Source organism: Meriones unguiculatus, chromosome 3 (assembly GCF_030254825.1).
Source record: "Meriones unguiculatus strain TT.TT164.6M chromosome 3, Bangor_MerUng_6.1, whole genome shotgun sequence".
NCBI lineage: Eukaryota > Metazoa > Chordata > Mammalia > Rodentia > Muridae > Meriones > Meriones unguiculatus.
The window spans coordinates 12,099,369-12,112,642 of record NC_083351.1 but is presented as its reverse complement, the minus strand read 5'-3'; the positions used below and the strand labels follow the sequence as shown (position 1 = coordinate 12,112,642).

The following is a 13,274-nucleotide window of genomic DNA, read 5'->3' as shown; positions in this document are numbered from 1 at the left end:
AAGTTTATTGTCTGGTTTTCAGGACTCCGAGTTCAGTGCTCTGTTTGGAGGGGCTGAGTGGCAAGGGTTGAGGATGGGGATGAGGGGATGGGAATAGAGACCTCGTGGATGTTTCCTCTCTCTCCTCCAGAACCCTACATCCTTGCCCAGGTGCCACAACCCATGTGGCTGCAGGAGAGTTCAGCGCCAGGTACTCCAGCCTGGGCTGTATGAGTGAGGCCTCTGTCAGACGACCTATGTCAAAGGTAGGGGTGTTCCCTTGGAGTCTGGGTGGAATTAGTGTTGCTAGCTGTGGGCAAGGCAGGCCAGATAGGACCTCCTAACTGCAGACTCTGTCCCTCACATGGCAGCTCTATTAACCCTCAGGGCCTCTGTTCCCTGCTCTATAAAACAAAGACAACTGTGTCTGCCTGTAAGAGCCCTTGTAGGGTCATGTGATCAGCCATGGTGTGTGCACTGAGCTGGGACCAGCAGAGTCGGGATGCCATGACCTGTGGCTGCGGTGCCGCCCCTGGCCTCTCTGGAGGACGGCTGCAGCTTTGGTGGGGGGATGAGGAGCCCAAGCCTCATTATGTTTAATTGCTTGTAACACAAGCTTCTTAACATGCTCACCCCCATGACCTGTGCCCCCCAGGAAGCAGCTTCACCATCCTTCCGTGACCGTGTGTGTAACATATTCCTAGAGCCCAGCACGAAGCTCTCAAATTGGCTCACGATTTGCCGGCAGCTTGGAAAAAAAACAAAAAACAAAAAAAAAACAAAACACCAAAAACATTTTAATGGCTGTGTGTGCGCAGCACACGCCCTGAGTGTCACTCACGGGCCTCCCGAATGTCTTTCCTACCTCGTAGCTAGCGGGATGTGATAGGCATGAAATTACGGCCACTCCCTCGGTTTCCTCTCCACCTGGGGGCCTCTGTGAGTAGCTGTGGTGGACTGACAGTGCACAGTGGCTTTGATGGAGGTGGCCTGGGCCCTGTCCACAGCTGGCTATCCTGGGAGGTTCTCTGCATACCCAAATCTCTCCTGTCTCACTGTTAGCTGTCACCCACTCATGGCCCAAAGGGAACCCAGGCATTGAAAGACCTCTACTCGCTTGGAAGGTCTCTGTGAGGCTGAGAAGGATCTGGGTGGGGTCATAGGACAAGTCGTATCAGCAAGCTCTGGGTTCGATTGAGAGACCCTGCCTCCATGAATAAAGTGGAAGAGCTATTGAGGATGACTCTTGATATCAACATTAGCTTCCATGTGCAAATGCACCCATGTACATGCACTCTCCACACATGTAAACATGTATGTACACACACACACACACACGGAGAGGAAAACTAAAACCTCTTTGAGCTGGATTGACAGCTCAGCAATTAAGAGAACCTGCCATGTGAACATGAGGACTGGGGTTCGGATCCCAGCACCCCGTCAAAACTGGATACATGAATGACTTAAAGGTTAAGAGCACCGGCTGCTCTTCCAGAGGACCCTGGTTCAATTCCCAGCACCCACATGTCAGCTCACAACTGTTTATAATTCTAGGTACAGAGGATCTGGCACTAGGTAAAACATCAATGCACGTAAATTTTTTTAATTGTAAAAAAGAAAAAAAAAGCTGGATACATTCTTGAGTGTGTGCAGCATGGAGGGCAGAGGGAGGACTGCTGGGGCTTGCTGACTGCCAGTCTAGCTGAAAAACTCAAGCTTCCAGTTCATGGAGAGACCCGGCCACTGGCCAAGAGTGACAGAGGATGCCTGACACCTCCCTCTGGCCATTGCACACACGCACAGGTGAGGACACACAACACACACACTGAAGAACACCCATGCACCAATCCATCCTCACACCCTCCCCGATTTTGACTGACAGTTGCTGAGTCACTGGGTGCAGACCACTCAGAAAGGAAGTGATGCTGTCCTAGTGACGTTGTGGGTGGGTGGCGTGGCGTGTCACCGAGGGGAAAACTTCCACAGCTGGGACAGCCAGTGTGGGTGGCTACAGGTGGGAGCAGGAAGATGGGAAATTTAAAGTCACTGAGCTACAGGAGATCGTGTCTCAAAATCAAAAACAAAAATAAGTAGCATTCTAGGAGAGTCGTTCCTTCCTTGATAGCTGTAAGGATGATGTATCAGGAAGTGCGGCTCTGAGCAAGCACCTAGGTAAAATGCCCGGTGGCTGCAGAGGGAGTCCCTCCCACCTAGTTAACTCTCCCTTCCTTTGCAGGTCCTCTTCACCCATCACCCTGCTCTACTTTCCCCCCCATCATCTGTCACAGACACCTGCCACTTTACTGCTTCACCCATGCATGTGTCTCATGCCCGGCTCACACGCTTGGCAAACTCGCCAAGGACAGGAACTTCATTCTGTTCAAAGTTCGTCCCTGTTTCTGAACCCAGAGAGGGTGCCCTGGGTGCTCCATCAACACTTGACGACTAACGGGGCCTGGATCTCTCACTGGACTGGGAGACCCTGGAGGGTGCAGGCTGAGCTGCATTTCTTCCCTGGGGTGGCCAGCGCCGGGCTGAGCACTGTGCACGCACTGTCAGAGGAGCTGGCCAGTCTGCCCAGCAATGCCACCTCCTCCCCAAGCTGCTGTGGTGGGATCAATGTTGCTCTGGAGGTCTGGCCTTTGGAGGTTTTCAATTTCCCTAGATTGAGGACTTTCTGCAGGGCCTTTGTGCTCTCATTGATTGCCAGAACATAGCAGGCTTTGTTGCCCTGACAAATATTATTTGATAAGAAAAACAGAGACACGGAGGCCCAGCATTCCTGCAGAGCAATGGCAGCAGAGTGTCAGTTCATCTGGCAACAGCATACTGCTGGCGGAAAATGTCCCAAGACCATTCCGAGCAAGGCCTTTGCATCTCCGGTGAGGAAACTGAGGGTTTATTCAGCCGATGGCACATCAAATGGACACATACTACTATTGGCATTCCTGTCACAGATGCATAAATGGAAGTGCGGAGCCAGGGTGAGAACCCAGCCCCCCCCACTCGGTCTAGAATGTTTTCTAACTTGCCGGGTTTTCAACACCCCAGGAAAGCCCTGGGAGGACCAGGGAGGGAATCTCTGTAGCGTGTCACAGCTGAGGTGCTGGGTACCCTCCCTGGACGCTCCTGGGCAGTCATCCCCTGAAGAGGACTCTCACAGCACCTGCTCCTTGGGGTTTCTACTGATAGGGCCTCGGCCTCAGGTGGAAAACACAGCTGCCATAGCCCAAGGCTCTGTGCCTCCCTCCATCAGCCCTACCATGCCACAGGACCTAGAGCTAGGTGGTTCAAGAGACCGACATCCCTTGCCAACCTTCTACAAATGTGGCTCTGGGGCCAAGTTAGCTGGCTGTCCCAGAACCAGTCATTTTTCTCTCAGTGACTCTTAGTACAATCAACAAACAGCGCTTCTCATAGCTAGCACATGAAGATCAGGAACGAGGCAGACTCTGGGTCCTTACAGCATGGGACCGGGAAGAGAATGAGTTGGTAAGAAGAGGCCACTGGGGCCAGGTTCCACACTCACAGCTTGCCACAGTCTGGCCTTTTCCTCCTCCCAGGCAAGGGCAGTAGATGGGAGAGGGTCCTATACATATACCACATGGGCTCAAGGTGTTCTCAGGACGCTGACTCACCCATGACATTGAGGAAGATGTTGCCTGAGGCGAGGACCACCTTCTCCCTTGTGGCTCGGTCATAGATGCCCACGTGGCATTCATAGGGACCATTGTCTGAGATCCGGACCTCGGGCAGCCTGCGGGGAAGCAGATGAAAGGGTCAGGATCGGAGGGCTGAGTTAGCAGTGTTCCAGGAGGCCAGCCCCAGGACACACTTGTCTGGGCTCCACTCATCCACTCCGCAAAGACGCTGCACACCTGTGGGCTAGACTGGGAGGAAGGGTGGCATTTGTTCAGTACCCACTGCCTACAGGCTCTGTGCCTGGCGCTGCAGAGGGGCGGGACGAGTGTGTGTTCACTCTGAGCCAAACCTGTGCCCCGCAACAGCTGCCATGCTGGTCACGGGCCGCTCTCAGGATGCCCTATGGGTGATGCAGGTGCAGATGGGCTGGCCTTAGCTGCCACCAGCAGGAGGCCTGGCTCCATTCATTCCGTACAACCATGGTTGTGTTAGCTACTGCTCTATTGCTGTGAAGAGACACCATGAGTAAGTAAAGCAACTTAGAGAAGAGAACATTTAATCAGGGGGTTGCTTACAGTTTCATGGGGTTAATCCATGGCCATCAGGGCACTGGAGCAGCAGGTGAGGGCTACTTACACCCTGATCGGAAGGCAGGATAGAGAGACACTGGGTCTGGCATGTATGTTTGGTAAGAGCCCGGTGGCTGCAGAGGGAGTCCCTCCCACCTAGTTAACTTTCCCTTCCTTTGCAGGTCCTCTTCACCCATCACCCTGCTCTACTTTCCCCCCAGCATCAGTCACAGACACCTGCCACTTTACTGCTTCACCCTGCATGTGTCTCATGCCCGGCTGACTCACCCATGAGTCACCAAAGCCCAACCCTAGTGATGCACCTCCTCTAACAAGGCCACACCTCCTAATTTTCCCAAATAGTTCCACTAGTTGGGGATCGAGCATTTAAATCTAGAAGCTTATGGGGGCCATTCCTATGCAACCTACCACAACCACAATGCAGGGATTGATCATTACATTCCATGAACTGGGAAACTGAGGCACAAGAGGGTCATAAACTGCCCCACCCTATACAGCTATAACACCATGAGACCTTGGAGTCTTGCCTTCATGCTGCCAAGGAGCCACTTTACCCCTAGTCCCAAGGACGCCAAAAGAAACCCAGTTACATTCCTGTCCCCAAGGAATCCCCATGCTGGTGAACAGGGACACAGGGAAACTGACCAATGCTCCACCCAATAGGTGTGCTCAGCGGATGCTGAACTGAGGGGCAGTGGCTCTGCCTCCTAGGTCCCCAGACTTGGGTTGTGGAAGTTTCCCTCTTGCCTTTTCATTGGAAAGGCTCAAGAGCAAATATCTCAAGATTTGTTCCCCTTTGATGTCTCAGGGCTGGAGAGGCGGCTCTGAACTTTGCAGAGCACCTGAGTTTGGTTCTCAGTATCCACTACAGCTCCAGGGGGATCTGACACCTCTGCCCCTGTGCACACCTGCCCCAGACACATAAGCAAATTAAAAACAAACAAACAACCTTGGGGGTTGGGAGAGATGGATCAGTGATTCGGAGCACTTGTTGCTCTTGCAGAGGACCGAGGTCCTGTTCCCAGCACCCACATGGCAGCGCACAACGGTCTGTAACTTCAGTTCCAGGGCCTCTGATGCCCTCTTCTGGCCTCCATGGGTGCTGCACACATTGGGGTACATAAAAAATGCAGCAAAACACTCATACATGTACAATTTAAAAACTAATCTGAAAAAGTCTTAAAGATGGTCTCATTTTAAGTTTCTCATTGTTTCCTCAGAGCACACAGACAGCTGAAGAGAGTCTATCAACCAATCAGTGTGCTGGAGTTTCAATAAAACTTTATTTGTGGCTGTCAAGCTTTGCGCTGCTCAGAGCGTTCATGTCACAGAATATATTAAGCTTTTCTTTTCTCTCCTCCAACCATTTAAAATCGTTGAAACATTCTCCGTTCATACGCTGTGGGTAAACAGACCATAGCGTGATAGCTCTTTCTATAGGGCCCACAGGGTCAGATCACGCTAGAATGAGTTCGTATGCTATTCTTTCTCCTGGAGGGTACAGTCAGAATTGTGGCAGCTCCTTGCTGACATGTAGGCTGCAAAGAGTTCTGAGATTCAGGTTTGAATTATGTTCCCCCCTCTGTGGAACCCATGGGGCTTTGGGGGAAGTCATACCTTTGAGCACTCACTTTCTTATTTAAAAAAAATCCCAGGACTGCAGTGAAGATGGACTTCAATAAGCATTTGAGGGTGCAACACACACCTGCCCGGAGGCCATGGGAGGCCCTCACCCTGCGATGCCCCAAGAGGAGAGAATGTCTGCCCAGGTACTGCGAGCAGCAGGAGCCTCACCCTGGTACTAAGGTGGGAAAATTCAAATGTCATCAAATCCCAGCCTATGCTGGCCTGTTTCCGAGGGCCCAGTGTCGGTATTGACCCCAAAGTTGGCAGAAAACCAGGGCGGACTCCCACATTTGTTCACGGTCCTTCCCCACCTAACCAGCCCAGCAGTCCTGCCCAAGCCCATGGGGACTCTTCCTGGGCGGCCCCTGAGCTGGGAGGCCTCTCGCATGCAGTCCCTCATCCCTCCTCCCCACTCTGCCTGCTCCAGGCCTCGCTTTCATTTGTTTGCGATGAGCAGTTTAACCTCAGGTTCCAGCCTGTCTCAGCTTCTTTTGCTTAAGAGTCACTTCTTTGCACCCCCCCGCCCCCCCTCCCGGCACCCCTCCTGCCACTCCCCCCACCTGGGCTCTCAGCCTCTTCCTAAGCAGTTGTCACTTTGAGCTGAGCCAGCTCCCCTAGCAGCCCCTCCCTTGCCCAGCACCCAGCGCTCATTAGCATAAACAACACCCTCATTTCCATAGACTACACAGAGGTTGCCATCTGGTCTCCTCACTGTCAGGAAGGACTGAAGTGTGGGGAGTACCCTTTTCATCGGGGGAGGATGCCACCGCCGCCCCCTCCACTTCTCCTCCCAGAAGAAAGCGCCTTGACAGTGGGAACAGCAGGGAACCTGCCTCCTGGGAATGATTTCCTTTGTAACATAGCTAGATTGAGAACAGCAATGTACTTGCTGCGCGGGGTGGCTGAGTGACAGCCACCGTAAGTGACATGTTTCGGCTATCCTCACAGGTGTCTATTATGCAGTCGACCTGCTTAAGTGACTTTCCAGGGAGACAGGTGCAGGGGGGCATGTAGAGAACTGGGCTCAGGGGAGGGGTGTAGCCAGAGGCTCTCTGATGTCACCAGAAAGTAGGGGCCTGGCTGACGCATGGGCGGAGGCGCACAGGTGACTACCCCGTGGGCCAGCTCTGCAGCTGTGTTCCTATGATCCCGGCACTGGGGACATGTTTGGGAATCGCTCTGCCGATGACATGCTCAAGTAACGGTAACATAAGCAGTGTGCTGTGTGATGACACCTCACAGGTGGTGTGGAAGACAGCTCGGTGGACCCGGGGCTTGGCGCTCTTAAGAAGAGACAGCTTCCCATCTGGGTCTGTTCCTACGGCTCCGCTTGGCGCTCCTCGCTGGGCTCCTGGTCTCATGCTTCGCCTGGCTCAGCCATTAACCCACATCATTCAATCCGTGCGAGCTTGACAGCGCTTGTTCCACAGCCCCGGGCAGTGAATGGCCAGGCCCTGGGTGTCCACCTCTTCACGGGTCCTGAGCTACACTTCCACCTCGTCACTGTATTCCCACAGCCCCCCATTCTCACCTGAAGCCAGGCTAGGGATATAAGTGGGGTTTCTGTACCTTTTAATCCTCCTTCCATTCTGAATCCAAACCAGGTCCTCCCCAGCTTAAACCTCTTTGAAAGCTTCCTTAGCCTTTGGGAGGGGAAAAAAAAAGAAAAAGACCAGGATCTGCCCACAGGGCCTTCTCAGCCTCCTCGCCTCCCCCCTCCCCTCACTGCAGTCACAGCCCCTCTGTTCTTGCCCTTTCTTCCTACAGACACCTTGTTTCTGCTTTATAAGATAACATTTTTTACTTTGGATAATCTTAAATCATGGGAAAGTAGCCAAGATAAGAGCGTCCCTGTGCACCCCATGATGCCTTTCTCCTATCTCAGGAGCCATCTGAGTCCGGTCACAGCCTCATCCCAGGCACGGCCTGGCTCTCATCTCCGATCCAAAGCTGCCAGGTCACAGCTTTGATCCAGACCTAACTGCCTCCTCTCCTTCATCAAACCCTGAGATCTTGCTTCCACTGTTGTCCTCGGAAAGTGGATTAAGTGGCCCAGAGCCCACCCTGCCCCCAGCACTGAGTGGCATTGATCCGAAGGCTGGATAGAAAGCCCTCACAGGCAACAGGGGGCTGGCGAGGTGGGGAAGGAGGCCCGCTCTCATCAGCAATGGCCTGAGATCAGATCGATAAACTATTAATAACTGCAGCGTTTGTGCGCAGATAGGGGCAATGCAGTTTAGCGGCTGGAGTTTACCAACACTGACGGCGTCTCTGAAGGGCGAGTAATTGTGTTTTTGAAAAGCTGGGAACAGGAGGAGCAGGAATGTTGCCCTTGCCTGCTGACCTGAGCTTCATCCAGATAAGCATGAAGGCTGTTGCTGCTGCGGCTTCCACAGGATGCCGGGCTGGAGGGCCACATCTGCACACAGACTTAGACCTACTGTGTGACTCACATCTAGGCCCACTGTATGAACCACATCTAGACCTGCTGTATGTCCTGGCGTCTCAGCCTACTGTGTGCTCTGATATTTGCACCACCTGTGCACCTAGACATCCAGGCCTACTATGTGTCCTGGACTCTGGACCTAATGTGTGCCCTCATCTATGCTTAGAGCACACTCTGGACCATATCTGGACCAACTGCACGTCCCAGCATTTAGACATACCGTGCATCCTGCAAATCTGAGCTTTGTGGTGGAGCTATCCAGATACTCTGTCTGTGCTTGGAGTGTCCCCCCTTTCGTGTCCCTGGAAAGCCTCTAACCACCCCCTCCCCCGACCCCAGCAGTGCAATGGAGTGGTTAAAAGCACCCAGACTGTTGGGTCAATACGTGAATCCCAGCTCAGACCCAGTCCTGATTTGTACCACTTGGAAAATCATCTGACTTCTCAGACTCAGTTTTCCCATCTGTCACACCACTCATAAAACTACTGGGAAGATGACCAGGGTTCACCCGAGGGCACCGACTGGATCGGTGCCTCATGAGTGTCCAGTGACAGAGATCCTGGAGGGGCATTGAGCTCTTGAGCTGCCTCTGACAGGCAGGCTGCCCTGACTGATCATCCTCTGTGGACAGACACAGCTCTTTCCCCTCTGTACATGACTGCAGGCACCATTCACCCACGTTCCTCCCAGCCCAGGGCTTCCCTGGATGCTTTTGGCTACTAGCTAAGTACTCCCTAGTATCTGGGAGGAACAGGTCAGCGGAAAGCTGTTGAGAGGCAGGGTCTCTTGTGAACCTGGCCAGCTGGTGGCATTTCCTGAGGCCGTTTGACACCCCCTTCCCCGGGGTCTCCCTTTTCCTATCTGATGATTGGGTATGACACTACCACACAGAATTTTAGCTCTGGTCTTTGCAGAACCACAGTGAGCACTGAGAATTTCCTCAACTCAGTGAACCCTCCTGTAGGGCTGTGGCCTCCCATTGCACAGATGAGGAAACCGAGGCACACAGACAAGATGTGGTCTGACCCAAGTCATGGAGTGAATGGGTAGGTGCTCTGGTGTGACCCCAAGCCAGTGGCAGCAGCTAAGGAAGCAACGCTCCCCACCCATGCTTACTCTGCCCTTGCTCTTCATGTCTTCCTGAGCTCCCCTGAGTGATCTGGCCTCTGCTGCCCCTCTGTGTTTTTATTCTGAGCCTGCCACCTCCCCAGGTAACGAGAGCCATATGCTTCCTCCCTGCTGGAAAGAAAAGGATGGCTTTTTGCTTCTTTAAATTCCCTTCAAGCTTTCAGGGAGTCCGGGGTATCTCCTGTCAAGGCAGGACAGGCTCTCAGCCCTTCCCCACATCTTTCCTGTTAGGGCGTTGGCTTACTACTGGGAAGAGAGTCTCCCAAATCCAGGCAGTGGACTCAGGAGCCTGACCAGGCAAAGGATGAAGGGTACAGCTGTGTGGCCTCCTTCTGCCTTGCTCTGAAACCAGGAAAGCCAGTGAAGGGACGTGCAAACGCACAGAACTGAGCCTGGTGCCTGCCCTACTTTCTCCTATGCCATTAATTGATTAAAATTTTAAGACAAATTATTAAGCCACCACCTCATGCTGTTTTCAATGCTTAGTCTACAGCCAGGAGCCAGACAGAGACGCACACTTGAATGGAGACACTGGGAACTTGCTTTTCTGTCCTGTCTTTATGTACACCTCCCTTCTTCTCCGGAGAATTGAGCTGGACAGTGATGAACCTGCCTCAGAAACAAGGTCATCAAAAAAAAAAAAAAAAAAAAAAAAAGAGCCAGTCCCACCTTGTCGCCTCTGGGGCTTTTGTAATGCACTCTAGGTTTGTTTTAACCCAGGAGCCTCACCATTCTGCTGGGGTTTCCTATACTTTAAAATTTGCTACGTTATTATATTATTATTTTTTATCCTTAATTATCTGCATATGTCTTTGCACAGGGGGTGAAGGTACGCAGGGATACCCAAGGCATCAGATACCCCTGGCTGGAGATGCAGGCGGTTGTGAGCCATCTGATATAGGCACTGGGAATTGAACTTGGGTCCTCTGGAAAAGGAGCCTGTGCTCTTAACCACCAAATCATCTCTCTACGCCTCTTTTTGCGGGTTTTATTTTTATCATTTATTTGTGTGGGTGTATGTGTGGGGGGGCATATGTACACATGCATGTGGCTACACATGGATGGGTGTGTGTATATGTAGAGGTCAGAGGTCAACCTTAAAGGGGAGAGAGGGACCTACCTCCTCCTCATTTTAAGGATCTCCTCCCCTTTAAGGATCTACCGTAAATAACTCAGAGACTGCTCACCAGGCTCCACCTCTGAAAGCTTCCACCACTGGGCTGGGGAGACCTCATAGTGGGTAAAAGTGCTTGCTGAGATTGATTCCAAACCACCACAAAGAGCTCGATGAACCAGGGTGCACCCACATAATCCCAGCCCTCCCATGATGAGACAGAAGGTGGAGGCAGGAGGTCGTCCAGCAGCTTGTGGGGCTCTGACACCCGGTCTCTGTCTCTTTTAATTTGATGTAGCACCAAGGTGGGGCTGGGGCCTTTAACACCCAACCTCCTGCCATTCATTCGTGGGCGGCCTCTGTCCTCCTTCCTGGTCACATCTGAGTCACACCCCATTGCGTGGACCTGGCTCTGAGTGTCCACTCACCACATGGACATCTTCTTCATCTCTCTGCCTGCTGGTGGCCCTTGTGTTGCTCTAGGCTCTCCCCATTAGCCATGCAGTTGCCATGCATCCATGGACACCTGCTTTCATTTCTCCTGGGTGATCATGGAGGGACAAACATGGCCAGAAAACATGGCTGGTGTATGGCTCACTGTAAAAGTCACTGCCTGACTGTCCTCTAGAGCATGTGTCTCAGCCTTCCTAATGCCTCAACCCTTTAATACAGTCCCTCATGCTGTGGTGACCCCCAACTGTAAAACTGCTTTCATTGCTACTCCATAACTGCAATTTGCTACTGTTATAAATCATACTGCAAGTATTTGATATGCAGGACAGCTGATATGTGACCTCTGTGAAAGGTCTGTAAAACCCCTCCAAAGGGATCGTGACCCACAAGTTGAGAACCAAAAAAGCAACTCCCCTGCCCCCACTCCCACCCCTGCCTCAGTGGCTTTTTTGCCTTTGTTTTATCTTTAAAATTCTCATCTCTTTCTCTTTTTTCCTTTCTTCCTTCCTTCCTTCCTTCCTTTTTCTTTCTTTCTTTCTTTCTTTCTTTCTTTCTTTCTTTCTTTCATGTGTGTGGCTGTGTATAAGCATACATGTAGCACACACGTGTAGAAGTCAGAAGACAACCAGTGAGAGTCAGTTTTCTTTCACCACAAGCTCTTCCAGGAGCTGGACTCAGGTTGCCAGGCCTGGCAGCAAGCACCTTTACCCGGAGAGTCAGCTTATCCGCCCAGATTTCAGTGTTATTTCGTCTGAGAGCGCGCATTGCACATTTGGACATGTGGTTCGTGGCATGTGCGTGGAGGTTAGGGGACAACTTTGTGGGACAATTTCTCTTCTTCCAGGGACTGAGCTCAGACAAGCACCTTTACCTGCTGAACCAGCTCATCGGCCTGAGTTCTGCCTTTCTGCATGTGGCACCTGTGAGCCTTCTGAAAGAATCTCTCCCTCACTATCTCTCCTAGACATCCACTCTGCTCCCACAGCTAAGGAGGTCATTGGCAGTGAGCTTTCCACCCGAACTCCGAATCCATGCATGGACAGGCTCCTGGCATGTGGGTGAACCCCAGCGGTGGATTGTCTACTTAGCATGCCTGAAGCCCTGGGTGTCATGGGTACCAGCCAGACAAAACAAAGCTTGGGAGAGTGGTAGGGAGAGCTACTGTCTCTATGAGATGTAACTGGGTTTCTCTGGTTGCTTGTCTCCATTCTTCGCAGAGGGAAAGTAGGTTCAAGGACAGGCTTCTTCCTTCCCTCCATTGTGAGCCTCCCCCTTCTGAATGAGCTCTCTTTTCTGTTCTCCTTCCTTCCCACCACCTTCCCCTAGCTCATTCAGCCAGCCTCACTCCCTGCACCCCCTGCCATGTGGTCTCCTGACCATGAGGGTGTAACCCATCCCTCCCCACACCTACAGCCTACTTCAGGCTCCCTTTCTCGTAAGGGTCAAGTTCAGTCTGGCTGCAAGCTCGGATCTGGCTCAGTCTCAAAAAGGAGGAAGGAAGGAACAGATGGAGGGAAGAAAATGGCGTGTGGCCTCACATCTCTTGCCAAAATCCAGCAATCGAACGAGGAGACTCTTCAGGGCCGAACTTGTATAATGCTCTGGATTTAAAAGGCATTTTGTAATTCAAACGTCTTCATTTATACACGAGGCACCTCGTTGCAAGCTAGGAGTGAAGATTCAGGTAGCAATGGGTCCTTTGAGGCCGCACTTTAATGAAGAGATGAGAGTGCCTTTTCATTTGGACAGCATTGTTTGCATGGAAACAGAGCCTCTGAGGGCCGGGGAAGAGTTCTTTCTTGCAAGTAGGTTAAACACACCCCCCTGCAATCTTATGAGCCTAGAGCCTGCCAGGGCTCTGCCGTCCCTCATCCCTGCTGGAAAGAGACCAAGTGTGAGGTCATGAAGTTTTTACAGCTCTGCCTCCGTTGGCTGCTCTGTTCCCCCCTCCCCCCTGCAGCCCCCATGTCTCCCTCAAACACCTGCTCCCTCTCCGTGCAGGGTCATGTCCCTGATGCCTGGGCGACTCGGTGAGGCGGAGCTCATAAAAATGGCCGTAAAGTCTCTAGCAGCAGCGGGAGCTGTTGGGCATTGGCTAACAAGAGCTGCTCACTCCTTGTAAGACAGGGAAGGGGTGGGGTGAGGTTCCTGCCCTGCTCCTCACAGTGTTTGTGCCTGCGCCATTCAAAGCACTTGTCTGGGAGCTGGGAGTGGTTCAGGGCTAGGCCAGGGGTCCAGATGTGCAGCTGCTCGGCCAGCCCCAGCTGTTCTCTGTCCCCAGCTATCTTCGCAGCCT

The 13,274-nt window shown here is 52.4% G+C and overlaps 1 protein-coding gene across 2 annotated transcripts in view; it reads right to left on the bottom strand.

The window, feature by feature from the left end:
- Positions 1 to 13,274, bottom strand: part of Igsf21 (immunoglobin superfamily member 21) — a 206,354-nt gene that overhangs the window by 31,380 nt on the left and 161,700 nt on the right. For both annotated transcript variants that reach the window (XM_060379175.1, XM_021628086.2), the window contains exon 4: positions 3,618 to 3,736. In XM_060379175.1, the coding sequence (XP_060235158.1) occupies positions 3,618 to 3,736 (119 nt within the window). The remainder of the gene's footprint in view (positions 1 to 3,617; positions 3,737 to 13,274) is intronic.